The 13460-nt window shown below is 43.4% G+C and overlaps 1 protein-coding gene across 1 annotated transcript in view; it reads left to right on the forward strand.

The window, feature by feature from the left end:
- The first annotated feature begins 2949 nt into the window (after positions 1-2949).
- Positions 2950-13460, forward strand: part of SNX7 (sorting nexin 7) — a 100747-nt gene continuing 90236 nt past the window's right edge. Inside the window, exon 1 of the mRNA XM_004582020.3 lies at positions 2950-3265. Within this exon, the coding sequence (XP_004582077.2) occupies positions 3083-3265 (183 nt within the window). The 5' untranslated portion in view covers positions 2950-3082. The remainder of the gene's footprint in view (positions 3266-13460) is intronic.

The raw sequence follows: 13460 nt of genomic DNA on the forward strand, positions 1-13460 counted from the left end.
CTTCATGAAAATTAAAACCCAAACACTTTAGATTATTTACACCCATTCTACTCGTTCTACTTTGGGGGCAGGCAGAGGATACATTCAATGTTTTCTCTTTTGTTTCATGTAAGGTTAGCTTGTTTACTATCCTTAGAAATCAATTTGTTTGTTGTAGGCTCAGTTATGGATTTAAAGATTCTTTCATAAAAGTGTTTGTTAAAAATTAGAAACTCAGAGTTACACAGAGAGAGGCAGAGACAAAGAAAGGAACCTTCTACATGCTGGTTCATCTGATGATCACCGTGGCCAGCTCTGGACCAGGCCAAATTCAAGAGCCAGGATCTTCTACTGGCTCTCCCATAAATGTGCCAGGGAACCATGCACTTGGACAATATGCTGCTGCTTTCTCCAGGACATTGGCAGGGAGCAGAATCAGAAGTGTAGAGTTGGGACATAACCTACCACTCATATGGGATGCTGGTATTGCAGGGTTGGATTACCTACTATGCTACAACACTGACTCCATGAATTTAAAAGATTCTTATTGCAAGTTTGCAGGACTGTGGTTGAAAGACTGTAGCATTATCTGCTCTGCTAAATTGCAAGAAACGAAAAACCCTGAATAGCCTTATAAATCTTCTATTTTTAACATCAGCGTGTATATAGCATTCTTTTCAACGAGCTATAAATCACTTGCAACTTACATCTTACCCTGGGTAACATAATTAAGCTTTATTCACCGTCATTCTGTATCTGTAAAATAGGGATGGTAGTATTACCACCTGCATTATAAGGTATTTGCGAAGATTAAATAAAAGCAGCTTTTTATTTTATAAACAAAGTACATAAAGAAAGGTTATTAATATTGGACAGTTAAAATAATTGATTATAGTAGGGATCTCTTTTTTCTGAACAGTATCAATGTGTACTTTTTTTTTAAGAGAAGTTTCTGTCTCAGACGTCCTTATAAATAAAGCTTGGCCACTTGGTCAAGCAGATATATTCTCTCATTTTGTTTTGCTTTGCTTCTGTTTGTTTTTAATTTTTAAAAGAATATATCCACTAAAGAGGGGGGAAAACAGAAAGGTGTCATCCATTGGTTTACTCCCTCTTATCTTGGCTAGGGTTGGGCCAGGATGAAGTTTGGGAGCGGGGAACTCCATCCAAGCCTTCTGTGTATGAACGAACCCAATTTCCTTAGCCATCACTGGTGCCTCCCAGGGTATGCATCACCAGTAAGCTGGAGGCAGGAGCTGCGGCAGTCAACCCAGAACTGCCAGGTGGGACCTGAGATCCTCACCTCCAGGCTACACTTGCCCTGGGGTTTTGAATCTAACAACTTGCAGAAATAGAACAAAGGCCGTGTGTGTGTGTGGGGAGGGGGGGGCAGTTAAAGCAGGGGAGGTAATTACAGGCAGCTTTGGCACTGGGTTCAAGGCCAACATCTGGAGTGTGGCAACAGGAGTGTCCATGACCATAGGGTAGCTGCTGTGGCATCCAGTATCAGGCAATGGTGGCACCTGTGTCTGCTCCATTGGTTTTGTTGCATGGTTTTTCACAATCCAAGCTGTGCAGCTTTGGTGTGGTCTGGCCATTTTCTGGCCATGCTCTCTTCGCTTCCTGGGAATTCTGAGTCCTGGTATCTTTAATTTGCTGGTTTTTACTACAAGGAGGAAATGAATGTTGTTCACTTGGCAGAAGCAGTTTAGGGGAAATTATCTTTTAATAACTTGTATTCCTCATGAGCCTTATCAGACAGCTGTGAAGTCTGCACATCTGAAGCTGTGGTTTATTGATATATATTGTGATCTTTGACCTGTAGATTTTATTGTTTACTAAGGGATATAAGACATATAGATGAAACAAATACAGTCTGTTACATGGAATAAATCTGTTAACTGGGACCAGATTTTCACATGGAAAATCTTTCTGAAAGAGTTGGGACAGAGTTCCCGATGGGTGGGGAGAGGATTTGGGGTACAGGAACCCTAGGGGACAGCAACAAGTGTGGATACTCCTTGCCAATGACTAATCTGACTGCATGGTGGGTCCTGTCTTGAAGTTACTTTGGAAAGGTTAGGTGGGAGGTGGGAGTAAGTTATTAGAACAAGCCTGGAATTATGAATAAAGGTATTTTCCACTGTCCCAGACAGGGAACTCCTATGTATTTTCTTTGTTTCATTAAACAAACAAACAAAAAAACCAAAAACAAACCTCTAGAAACCTCTAGACAGGGCCTACCAACGAGGCTGAATGGAGGGAGAATAAATGAGAAAAGCTGATGGAGTTTCAAAGCCACATCATCTGCATTCGATTTTCCATTATTTTTGGAATTCACTTTAAAAACAATTCCAATGTATCAACTAAAAATCACAACTTTCCACAAGGCAGAGTAAGGACTGAGGATCAATTTCCGTGGCAGCAGCCAGCTGTTGGCCGCTCTTAAGAACATTCTTGCTCATTAACTTCGGGCAGATTTCCTGGAGTCAAGAAACATTTGAAAGTGTCTGAAGATAGTTTTATGATCTCAGCTTCCTTGGTTTGGCGTTGAAATAACCGCAGTTCCAGCTACTGGGTTGAAAATCGATTACAAAAACAGAGGTTTTTATATTGGTTATTTTGTTTTTATTAGCCGAATAGGAACAGACTCGAAAAATCACAACCAAGAAAGAAGGCAACCATTAACCGCAGGAAACACAGGGTCGGTTTCTCCTCTCTGGGTGCCAGGTCAGCTGCCCGCCAGCCCTGCTGTGGATCCCGCAAACTGGACGCTTTGCTCGGTTGCCTCCTCAACAGCCGGCAGGGACAGCGTGCGCTGCCCGTCTACCTTCCAGGGGCAGCCTCCAGGTTTCCGCCCGCGCCGGGGGTTCCAGGGCCCCACGGTTCCCCTCCCGCCGGCCGCAGGCCAGGCGGGGGATGCGCGGCGGCCCGCGGCCACCCTTCCCGGCCAGGCGCTGGCCCCGGCAGTTCCGCTTCTGCGCAGCGGCCGAGGGGCTGGAGCGGGGCCGGCCGGGGAGGCGCTGGATGCGCAGGAGCCAATGGGCACGCTCGGGGGTGCCGGGCTGGCGGCGGAGGCGGCGGCGGGGCGCGCACTCTCGGGATGGAGGGCGAGCGCCGGGCATCTCAGGCGCGTTCTTCGGGCCTCCCGGCCAGGGGCGCCGATGGAGGAAACCCGGGGAGTGGCTCTCCCTTCCTGGGGAGTAGCAGCGGCTCCTCCGCCCTGCTACAGGCCGAGGTGCTGGATCTCGACGAGGACGAGGACGACCTGGAGGTGTTCAGTAAGGTGAGGGCGGCGGCGAGTCCCGGGAAAGTTCCGAGGCAACTCTGGGAGTTGCCACCTCTGTGTCGTGTCGGCGGTTGCTTCCCGCGCAGCACCCCTCCTTGTGCCGAGGCCCGGGGCTGGAGGTGGGTGCGGTCATCCCAGGCTGCGGGACCCCGCTTGGCTGCTGTCCCCGGAGCTCTAAACTGTAGCCGCTCCCTTCTCTGCACTTTGACCTTCCGCTCTGCAGGGCCGAGTGTTCGTGGAGTGTGCAAAGTTGTGATTTGTTTTCCCTGCTCCTTTCCTTGGCACGCACATCTCACGACCGTGTCTTTCCTTCGGAGGCGGGTGCCCTGAGACTACCCTTGCTCGTGCCAGCCTTTCTAGCATGGCCAGCCCTGCGCCGGGCGAGAGGCAGCGGCCGAGCCTGAAGAAAATGATTTGCTGTGACTGGATGTGGGTTTGAGAATTGGATGACATTGCGAGGCGCGCCTCCAGGCCAGCGGGAATGGGTGCTAGGATCTCCCCGACAGGAGGCGGCAGCGCCGTGCCTCCTAGGAAGCTCTTGGACTGTTCAGCCTGGGACGTTGTAAATGGTGGCTACTGCCAGCAAAACCACAGCCTGCGCTTTCGTTTTCCCTTCGCTTCCCTCTGGAAGGCTAGTGCCATGTGCCATAGCAGCCTACTATCTAGCAGCTGTCCTTACTATGGGAGAGGCAACTGAAGTGAGTCAGGGCGCAGGCAGTCTCACTAAACAAGAATATGTGAAGTTTGTGTTTTCACAGGGATAAACAGAGTGATAGGTCCCGTCCTATTCGAGATGACAGCGTTACCTGTCTTCTGACTTTTTTGTGTTCGCTTATATTATAAAACTATGGAATTATTTTGCACTTATTTTGAAAAAGTTAATGCTGCTTTTTTGTATTTCACACATTCATTCATTCTTTCTTGACGACATTGCCTTTGAAGTCTATGAAGGTTGGTCCGTGTGGGAGCGGCTGTTGTATATCAGCATCATCTGCAATTATTTTCACCTTAACCCTCTGGGTGATTCCCTTTCCCCCGGATCTTAAAAATGCCAGCCAGTTCCTGGGCATCCCAATGAGGCCGGATAATCAGAGGTGGGTATAGGTGAACCTGATGAAGGCTAAGCTTTCAATGGTTCTTTTGCTCAGGCCTCTGGTGGCATTTGTGGTTGCTGGGATTGTCACTCTTTTAGGTGGAATAGACAGGCCAGTTTGCAACCAGGACCATTTCTGTTAAATGACCTGAAACTGTGAGAGCAGGAAATGTAGATCTAGATGGCAGAGGTCATTTATTGAGATTTCTTATCTCTTTCTAAATGAAAATTTGTTTTTCTGCCACATTTTATATTCCTTTAAAAGACGGCTTCAGGACAGTGCAGGTAGATCCACTTTGCTTGTCTGTAGTGTTTAACTACTTGTGTTGGGTCCTTACAAAAGTTGAAAACCAATTCTCTTAGAAATTGGTCATGTAGATTGAAGTAAGGTTGTAACGTTGGCTAAAGTCTGAAAAGAATACCATATTTGGAGCATTTTAAAACTGATCAGCAACTTACATTATGGAATGAAGAATTTCAGCCTTAAACTATAGTTGGACAAAAAAATTAAAGGAATTCTCCATTGGCCTACTCTCTCTCTCCCCTTTTCAGCCTGTTTCCCTGTGAAAGTGTCTTATCCAGTCTACCCAAGGATGTTCATGAACAATTACTTTTAAAGCAGACTGTTGGTATCCTTAGGTACTTTAGCACTGCCTAATTTAATATTCAGCATGCATTCATGTTTGTACTCTTCACTCCCTTGGAACATGATGGAAGGCTGAGAAATCATGTGGTCTGGTCCTGTCAAGGTGTCTGCAGATGGGTCTGGAAATTCAGTAAATCGGTTGCAGGGAAATTTTAAAAATATTACATTTATTTGAATGGCAGAGTTGTAGATACAAAGAAAATGAGATGGCGAGGGAGAGAGAGAGAGAGAGATGTTCCATTTGCTGGTTCACGCCTCAGATGGCTGCAGTGATTGGGGCTAGCTGCACCGGTCTAAAGGCGGGACACTGTAGTTTCTTTTGGGTCTCCCGCTTGGGCACAGGTATCCAAAACCTTGAGCCATTCTCCTCTGTTTTCCCCAGATGGGACCTGGAGCAACTGGGGGGCCTGAGCTGCTGCATGACACATGGTGGCTTAACCCATTGTGCCCCATTGTTGGCTGCAGGAACAGGCTAATATTTCATTCAGTAATTTTTCTTGGCCGATGAATATTTCGACTATCAAATGGCCCTTGTTAGTAAGAAGGCTCCCATCCTTGCCTTAGATTATTTGCAAATATATCCCTGGTATTCTCTTCTAGACTATTTTGAAGAATAGAAACTTTGGGTTGTTATTCCTTTTCTTCCTACATTTTATTGCAAATACATTCTTCCATGTGTGATGCTATACTAACTATTTGGAGAGATATTCAAGATTAAATTGTAGCTATCACAATCTGGCAATCCAAGGAAAATACAAACACACTCTAAAAGGGCACTATAAATCAAGAGTAGACGAGAATATTACTGAAAGGTTATACTTTTTGCGTTTTCAGATAGATCAATGAGAAGACAATGATTCTGGACTCCAGAGCGCACAGGAAATGCACAGGATATTGATTTGAAGTTTAATGTTGGAAGGGCGGAAAAGATGACTGATGGTGTACAGACAAAAAAACACATGAGAAGGAAAAAAAAGATGTACGGGAATTGTGTTAGAACTAGTCCAAAAAGAGAAGAGACTCACCCCAAATTTAGAGCTACAGGGCAAGTTGCATTACGATTCAAGGAAAGTATTTTCCTTTTAGGGGAAATAATTAATAATATGAAAAAAAGTGTTTTATTATGTGCTGTTGTGTGTAGAAGTTGAATTGCACCTTACCTTCATAGATCACAGTGAGCATTGTTGTGCTTATCTGGTGTTAGTAAGCTAAAGCTCTTGTTATTGGCCCCTTCAAAGGAATCAGGACTCATTATTTAAGGTTATGAAGGCTTCACATCCTTACTGCCATTTCTCATGCCTGAACAGTCACAAACTGTGGGACAGCTGCCCCTTAACTGGACATAGATAAATATCCTTTTTAAAAAGATAATGGATGGGTGGGCCTAGTGCAGTAGCCTAGTGGCTTAAGTCCTTAACTTGCATGCCTTAGGATCCCATTTGGGCCCTGGTTTATGTCCTAGCAGCCCCACTTCCCATCCAGCTCCCTGCTTGTGGCCTGGGAAAGGAGCCAAAGATAGGCCAAAGCCTTGGGACCTTGTAGCCGCATGGGAGACCCAGAAGAAGCTCCGGGTTCCTGGCTTCAGCTTGGCTCAGCTCTGGCTGTTATGGCCACTTGGAGAGTGAACCAGCAGACGGAAGATCTTCTGTATACTTTTCCTCAACTCTGTATACCTGAATTTCCAATAAAAAAATTCTTTAAAAAAAAATTTAATGGATGGACTTGGCGTAGTAGCCTAGTGGCTAATGTTCTTGCTGTGCATGCCCGGGATCCTATATAGGTGCCAGTTCATGTTCTGGCAGTCCCGCTTCCCGTCTAGCTTCCTGCTTGTGAACTGGGAAAGCAGCCCACATGGGAGACCTGGAAGAAGCTCCAGGCTCCTGGCTTCGGATCAGCTCAACTCTGGCCATTGCAGCCACTTGGAGAGTGAACCAGTGGATGGAAGATTGTCCACTCTCCTTCCTTGTGTAGATCTGGTCTTTCCAATAAAAAAGTGAGTAAATCTAACAACAAAAAAATGGACGAAAAGGAGTTTATGGACAGTATAGATTAGCATGTTGAATTTCTATCTCCACAAAACTTCAAAACTGAATTATTTAGTGTTTTATTAAAAATACTTAAGGAAATGACTGAGTGCAGACATTCTGGTGCAGTAGGTTAAACCACTGTCTACAATACTCCATATCAGCAACAGTTTGTGTTCCGTCTGTGCCAGTTCCAATCCTGTTCCCTAATAATCTGCCTGGGAAAGCAGAAGATGACCCAAGTCCTTGGGCCCCTGATACCCGTATGGGAAACTTGGATGGAATTCCAGGTTCCTGGATTTTGCTTGGCCTAGCCTCATCTGTTGCAGTGATTAGGAAAGTGAACCAGTGTATGGAAGATCTTGCCCTCTCTGTAGTTCTATTTTCAGAGACCAGAATTGGATACAGATAGACAGTAAAATAGAGAGCTTCTAATCCCTGGTTTAGTCTGTTGCAAAAGTGCATGCTAAAATTTGGGGCTGTGCCAGATGAATAAGTCTCCCCCAAGGGCCTCAGGCACGGTTACTTCCTAAGGGGTGCATTAATAGGAAGCTGGAATCAGTAGGAAAACTGAGACTTCTCTCCGTGTGGGATACGGGTGTCTTGGCAGGGAATTTTACCTCTAGGACACTGCCTTTCTCAAGATTTTAAGGATTAATTTAATTTATTTGAAAGAGTCACAAAGAGAAAGAAAAAGAGAAATAATATATCTCCCACCTGCTGGTTGATTTGCTAGATATCCACGACGGCTTGGATTGGGCCAGGATGAAGCTCGGAGCCTGGAACTCTGTCCGGATCACTTGTGTGGATGGCAGGGGTCCAAGCACTTGAGACGTCTTCTGCTGCCCATGATCAGGGAGGTGCTGCAGAAGCAGCTCAGCCAGAACTCAGACTGATGCTCATGTGGGATGCTGGTGTTGCAGACACCTGTCCACAATGTTGTTTTTGTAGAAAATGGGGAATAAATCAAAAGCGTGTGTATTTGAGGTGGCATTTTGGAAAAATATTACCCATAGTTTTGCTTAGAAGTCTTTCTGAATATATAGGTGTTTAGTAATTTTCCATTTACATGATATTAATTATTACATAAACTAGGGGGTAGTTTAAAGTATACAGTAAGATTTCTGTTGGTTTTCTGCAAAGGCTGTGCCGTTTTACATAAGGGGTTTGAGTAGGGGCATAGGAAAAGGTGTGTTGAAACCAGTTCTCTGCCTCTCCACAAGGCTATCCACTGTCATAGATATTCTCTCTCTCTCTCTCTCTCAGTGTGATCTTTCAGTGTGGAAGTTCAAATCATGATAGAGGAACATAATTATACCATCTAATAGCTGAGTAAAAATACTTCGAAGACATTGACCACCTTTCTAATTTTTTGCAGTTGTTCCTTGAACAGTCTGTATCTGGTTTCAGGTGTGTCCTGTACCAGCTACTCCCCTTTTAAAAATCAGAATTCTTTCCAGTGGTTTAATTGAGAGTTTAATGTCAGGAATACTTTTGGAATCACAGAGTTCATAACCAGAAAGGACATAAGAATATAGTCTCATTGGAACCAGAAAGGACATTAGCATTCCTACCTCTAAAGGAATATAGAATAATATTAGTTTCACCTAAACCTGAGAGAATTGGAAGTGTGGAGAAGGGGCCATTTGCACCGGAAATAGGTTTGTGGAGAGATTTAGGTAGTGCCAGAGGTGTGATGCCAAAGCAGAGAGGGAGGAAGGAACATGTTCCTTCAGCACGTTTCCTCTTGTTGAATATCTTGCTTTGTCTCCCACTGGATGACCTGCTAAAGAGATATCATCCTTGGAGTCACTACCTAGAGGACAAACAATAGTCAGGTGGGAGCTGATGCAAGCAGGAAAGCTTTGGATAAGGCTGGCCGCATCCATGTCTGCTGTTCTGCTTACTCTTCTCTATGTCACCTGCCATCCTGGTGTGAAGAGATGAGGTCTTTTCCCCTTTGCTTGAAGATGGATGGGAGTTTGGCTGCCTTGACCTCTAATGAGACTACAAAGAAATAGGAATCAGAAAATCAAGTCCTTACAACCCCACCACATATCTATCTTGAACCAGACTGCTTTACCTAACTCCAAGTCATACAAGAACTAGGGCTGTCCACTGCAAAATGCCATTACTGCACTTTTAGGAATTTTTCTGCTCAAATATATGCCCAGAGTAGCAGAGCGTGATATGTGGCCATCTTGGCAAGGGCGGGCGGTATTGAGTAAATGCACCATTTTTAGTGTGTTATATCAGGAGAACAACAGTGCTTGCAAGGAATACCAAGCTAGATGTAAACCGAAGTGCTATGTGCCCAGGGTATTGAGCCAGAGATTGATGCGGGTGTTGCCATGCCTCCCCAGCCCAGTAAGACCACATTGTTCAGCTCCCTTCCTGGAACCAGTTAGTAGAACTTTCCCACTGTATGGTCCCTCTGGGTGCTGGTGCATTACTTGCCGATTAACCTTGATTATGTCAATCTTTGATAGCTGATAAATTTCTGAGAACTTCAAGCCAGCAACAACAGGGAATGATGGAAGTGATGCTGTGCAGCTTTCAAGTCTAGAGTATAAAAGGCCAATACAGGTTTCATTTCACTGGTTTTCTTTGGAGCTGGTATGGAAGAAATACAAGCTAAGGCCTTCTGCTGTGAGGAAGCTCATAGAGACCAAATCTGCCTGTCAGCAATCCCGAATCCAAGTCCCAGACTTCATCCAGAGTGCTTGCCAATGAAGATGTTTCTGCAAGCTTGTCCCCAGCATCCAGGTGCCCTCAGTTATGGAAGCTTTCCAAAGGAGCTCTCAATAACAAGGATAATGGAAGAGAGACAGGAAACCTTGCTAAGCTCTGGCTGAATTCCATGTCTGATAAGCCAGTGAGCAGTCATGAATATAAAACAATAACATTGTTTTAGACCAGTGAGTTTGGGGATGAGATGACATGAGTGGTAACTGCAGCAATAGCTGGTAGTATGTAAAACATAATCAACTTTCCAAGTATTTTAGTAAATTAGAGTACTGAGATTAGGAGCAGACTGTGACATTTCATTGATTCAAATATTCTTAAGATAATTCTGTTTGTTACCATAAATGAGAACACGATAAAATGTAAGTTTAGTGATCAGGAGTAGATACTCCAGCCACTCCTGCCCATGTTTGAATCGTAACTCCGTTGCTTACAAGTTTTGATTCTTAGGGTAGATTAATTAATGTCGGTGCCTCGGATTATTCATCTATATATCTGTAAAATGAGCACAGATAGCAAATACAAGGACTATGTATTGCAGTTTCGCTAGGGCCTACATTCTGACTCTGGGCCAGTGAACCTTAACGTTTAGATGGTTGAATAAAAGTGAAGCTAATTTTAAAAAGAAAGTAGAGAGGGAGTTTGGCTTAATAGTTAAGAAAATGGTTGAAATACTCAAATCCCCTGTCGGCGTGTCTAGATGTGAGTGCCAGCATTTCCCTTCATTGTACTGACCTGCTGATGCAAACACCGGGAAGCAGCAGGTAGTGCCTCAGGCATGGGTCTCTGCCACAAATGTGGAAAACTTGTATTGGGTTTCTAGCTCATGGCTTTGGTGTGGTCCATACCTGGCAATTTTTAGTATTTGGGAAGTGAATCAGTGGGTGGAAGGCTCTTCTTGTTTGAATGTATCTCTTTCTCTTTGTGCTTCAATAATAAATTAATAATAAAGTGGATCCAACCCAAGACTATTTATTACACCCACTTGAAATATTACTGTCTGCCATCATGGTTTTCCTATACGTCAATTTTGTATATTGACGAAAAAGAAGAGAAAGAAAGCATAGATAATTTTTAGAAATAAGATAAAACTTGTCTCATGTTCTGTTTTTTTGATTCAATGTATGTGAACAACAAAAATATGAATAGAAGTAATTTTAAAGTCAATTGAAGGAGACATCATTTAGCTCCATTTTCTGTTCTTTTTTCCTAAATGAGTGCTTAAGCATAATAAGAAAGTGCAGAATGAGAAAGAGCAAGCTAGCAGAATGAAGGAGGAGACAGGAACTCCATCTTGATTGCCCATGTGGGTAGTCAGAACCTGAGCAGTTAGGCCAGCATCTGCTGTTTTTCCATGCATGTTAACAGGGAGCTGGATTTAGGCAGGACTTGAACTGGCAGTTTGAGAAGGGGGGGACAGTGTTGCACATAGTAGCTTACAGCAGCATGGTAGCCAGTACTTGACTTGGTGATCTGATAGTTGATGCCAGCATTTCAAATAGTGGCTAATGCAGCGTGCCACAACATTGACCGTATAGCTGTTTCCAGTGCAAATATTCTTAATGGTTTTCAATGATAAAGCAGTGTCAACAAATGACATGATAATGAACCTAAACTTTCAAGATCATATAGATTATTATTCTATCGTTTGGACTGCCCATGACAGTTTTGAATATCCATTCTGAAAACCTGTGTTTCCAAAGAAGAGTCCGAAGGTTGTATCAGGAAGAATGTTGAAAGAGTATTATCCTGTCTTTCATGCTAGGGTTTTTCTAGTTTTTGGAATAATGTGTTGAGTTAGAGCCTAAGATTTATCCGTGCTTTGCAGAAAGAGGGGTTAGATCCATTAATGCTGCCCTCCATCAGCACAAAAAGAAGCAGCAGTCTTGCTACACATCCAGTGTCAGGAGGGAGAAAGAACACAAGCGTTTCACTGATGATATATATAAGAAAACCTTGGCCATAGAAGAAGGCAATAACAGCACAGCTTTGAAATAGCTTAGATTTATTATTTTAACTACTTAGTGAAGAGTTATTATGGTCTAAGGAGGTTAAATGCTTGTGATTTTGAAGGACAAAACTAGGACTGGTATACCAAAGTATATTCGGAAGTTTCAGGTTAAAGTGTTTCCTAATCAAGAGTGTCAAAGTGAGAGGGCTTTCCTAGCTCAAGCATGAACTCTGTTGTTGCAGATGTCGTAGCATGACCTGGACAGGGCTGTAGAAGTTGAATTGTCCTTGGCTGTTATTAAGAGATTTTGCCAGTAGAATTTTTTTCTTGGCTACATTCAACGATAACGGCTGTGGAAAAAATGTAAATTAGGTGATCCTACTCAACTCTTCAGCTCCGTTCCCATACCGAATCATGTTCTTCCCTTCTCTAATTTGTATGTTTCTCTTCTCAGACTTACACTGTTTAACAAGCCATTTTCTGATACTGTACACTGCCTTAGATACACTGGGCACTCACTTTCCTTCTTTGCCATTACTTGAAAAGCACTCATAGTTTTAACTTCTTGGATTTCTGGAATTATTTTCTGATTTTTGTTACAATTGGAGCAGTTACGTGGTTTCTTCTGACAGCCAATAAAACAGTCTCCAGTCAGATCTCCATTGTCTTTATTTTCTGCTGTTAGTCTGTCCCAAATGCTCACAGAAAAACCTGTTTCCAGAGTTAATGGTTCTGATTTATTATTTTTAAAGATTTATTTTATTTTTATTGGAAAGGCAGATGTACAGAGAGGAGGAAAGACAGAGGGGAAGATCTTCCGTCTGATGAATCACTCCCCAAGGAGCCACAATGGCTAGAGCTGCTCTGATCCAAGGCCAGGAGCCAGGAGCCTTTTCTGGGTCTTCCATGTGGGTGCAGGGTCCTGAGGCTTTGGGCCGTCCTTGACTGCTTTCCCGGATCACAAGCAGAGAGGTGGATGGAAGCAGGCCCTCCGGGACATGAACTGGCGTCCGAATGGGATCCCGGGGTGTGCAAGGCGAGAACTTCAGCCACTAGGCTACCATGCCAGGCCCGTGGCTCTGATTTTATTGTCACATTTGTCATTCAAGGAGCCTTACTCCTCATGTAATGATACATGAATCTTTTGTGTCACCTGAGAAGTGATTAGATTTGCAATCTCATAGCTCCCTTTGAACCTGGTGAATGAGTATCTGTATTTGAACAGGATTCACTTGTGATTAGTTTGCACCTTTCAGTTTGAAAAGCACTTATTTAAAGAAATATAGGTCCAGAAGTTTTGCTGTAAATTGACTGTTGCCGATATGTAAGCTATTTATTTACCTACTTCTGTGTAATTATTGTTGGACCAACAAATTAATCCTTACTAGTATTTATGGCCTCTTGTAAAACTACCTAGTCTTCATCATTCCTAAAACAGAGCTAATTTCTTTCAATTCTGTATTTTGAATCTTGCAATACTTAATAGCTTCTGGCTTATAAATATGTATTTCTTTCTTTCTTTATTGTTTTCTTGCCTGTTTTCAACAGGTTAAGCCTCTTAAAAGTAGGAAATTAGGGACCCTCAAATATTTCTGGAATATTTAGAATGTATTTACATTAAAGAATGGCATGGCCTCTGGCTTTTTCCGGATTTATATTTCCAATTATAATAGTAATTTGCTGTTGATGTTTTCAGGAAATTCAGTTTGAATCATGTTTTCCTAGCAGGATAC

Source organism: Ochotona princeps, chromosome 2 (genome assembly GCF_030435755.1).
Source record: "Ochotona princeps isolate mOchPri1 chromosome 2, mOchPri1.hap1, whole genome shotgun sequence".
Classification (NCBI taxonomy): domain Eukaryota; kingdom Metazoa; phylum Chordata; class Mammalia; order Lagomorpha; family Ochotonidae; genus Ochotona; species Ochotona princeps.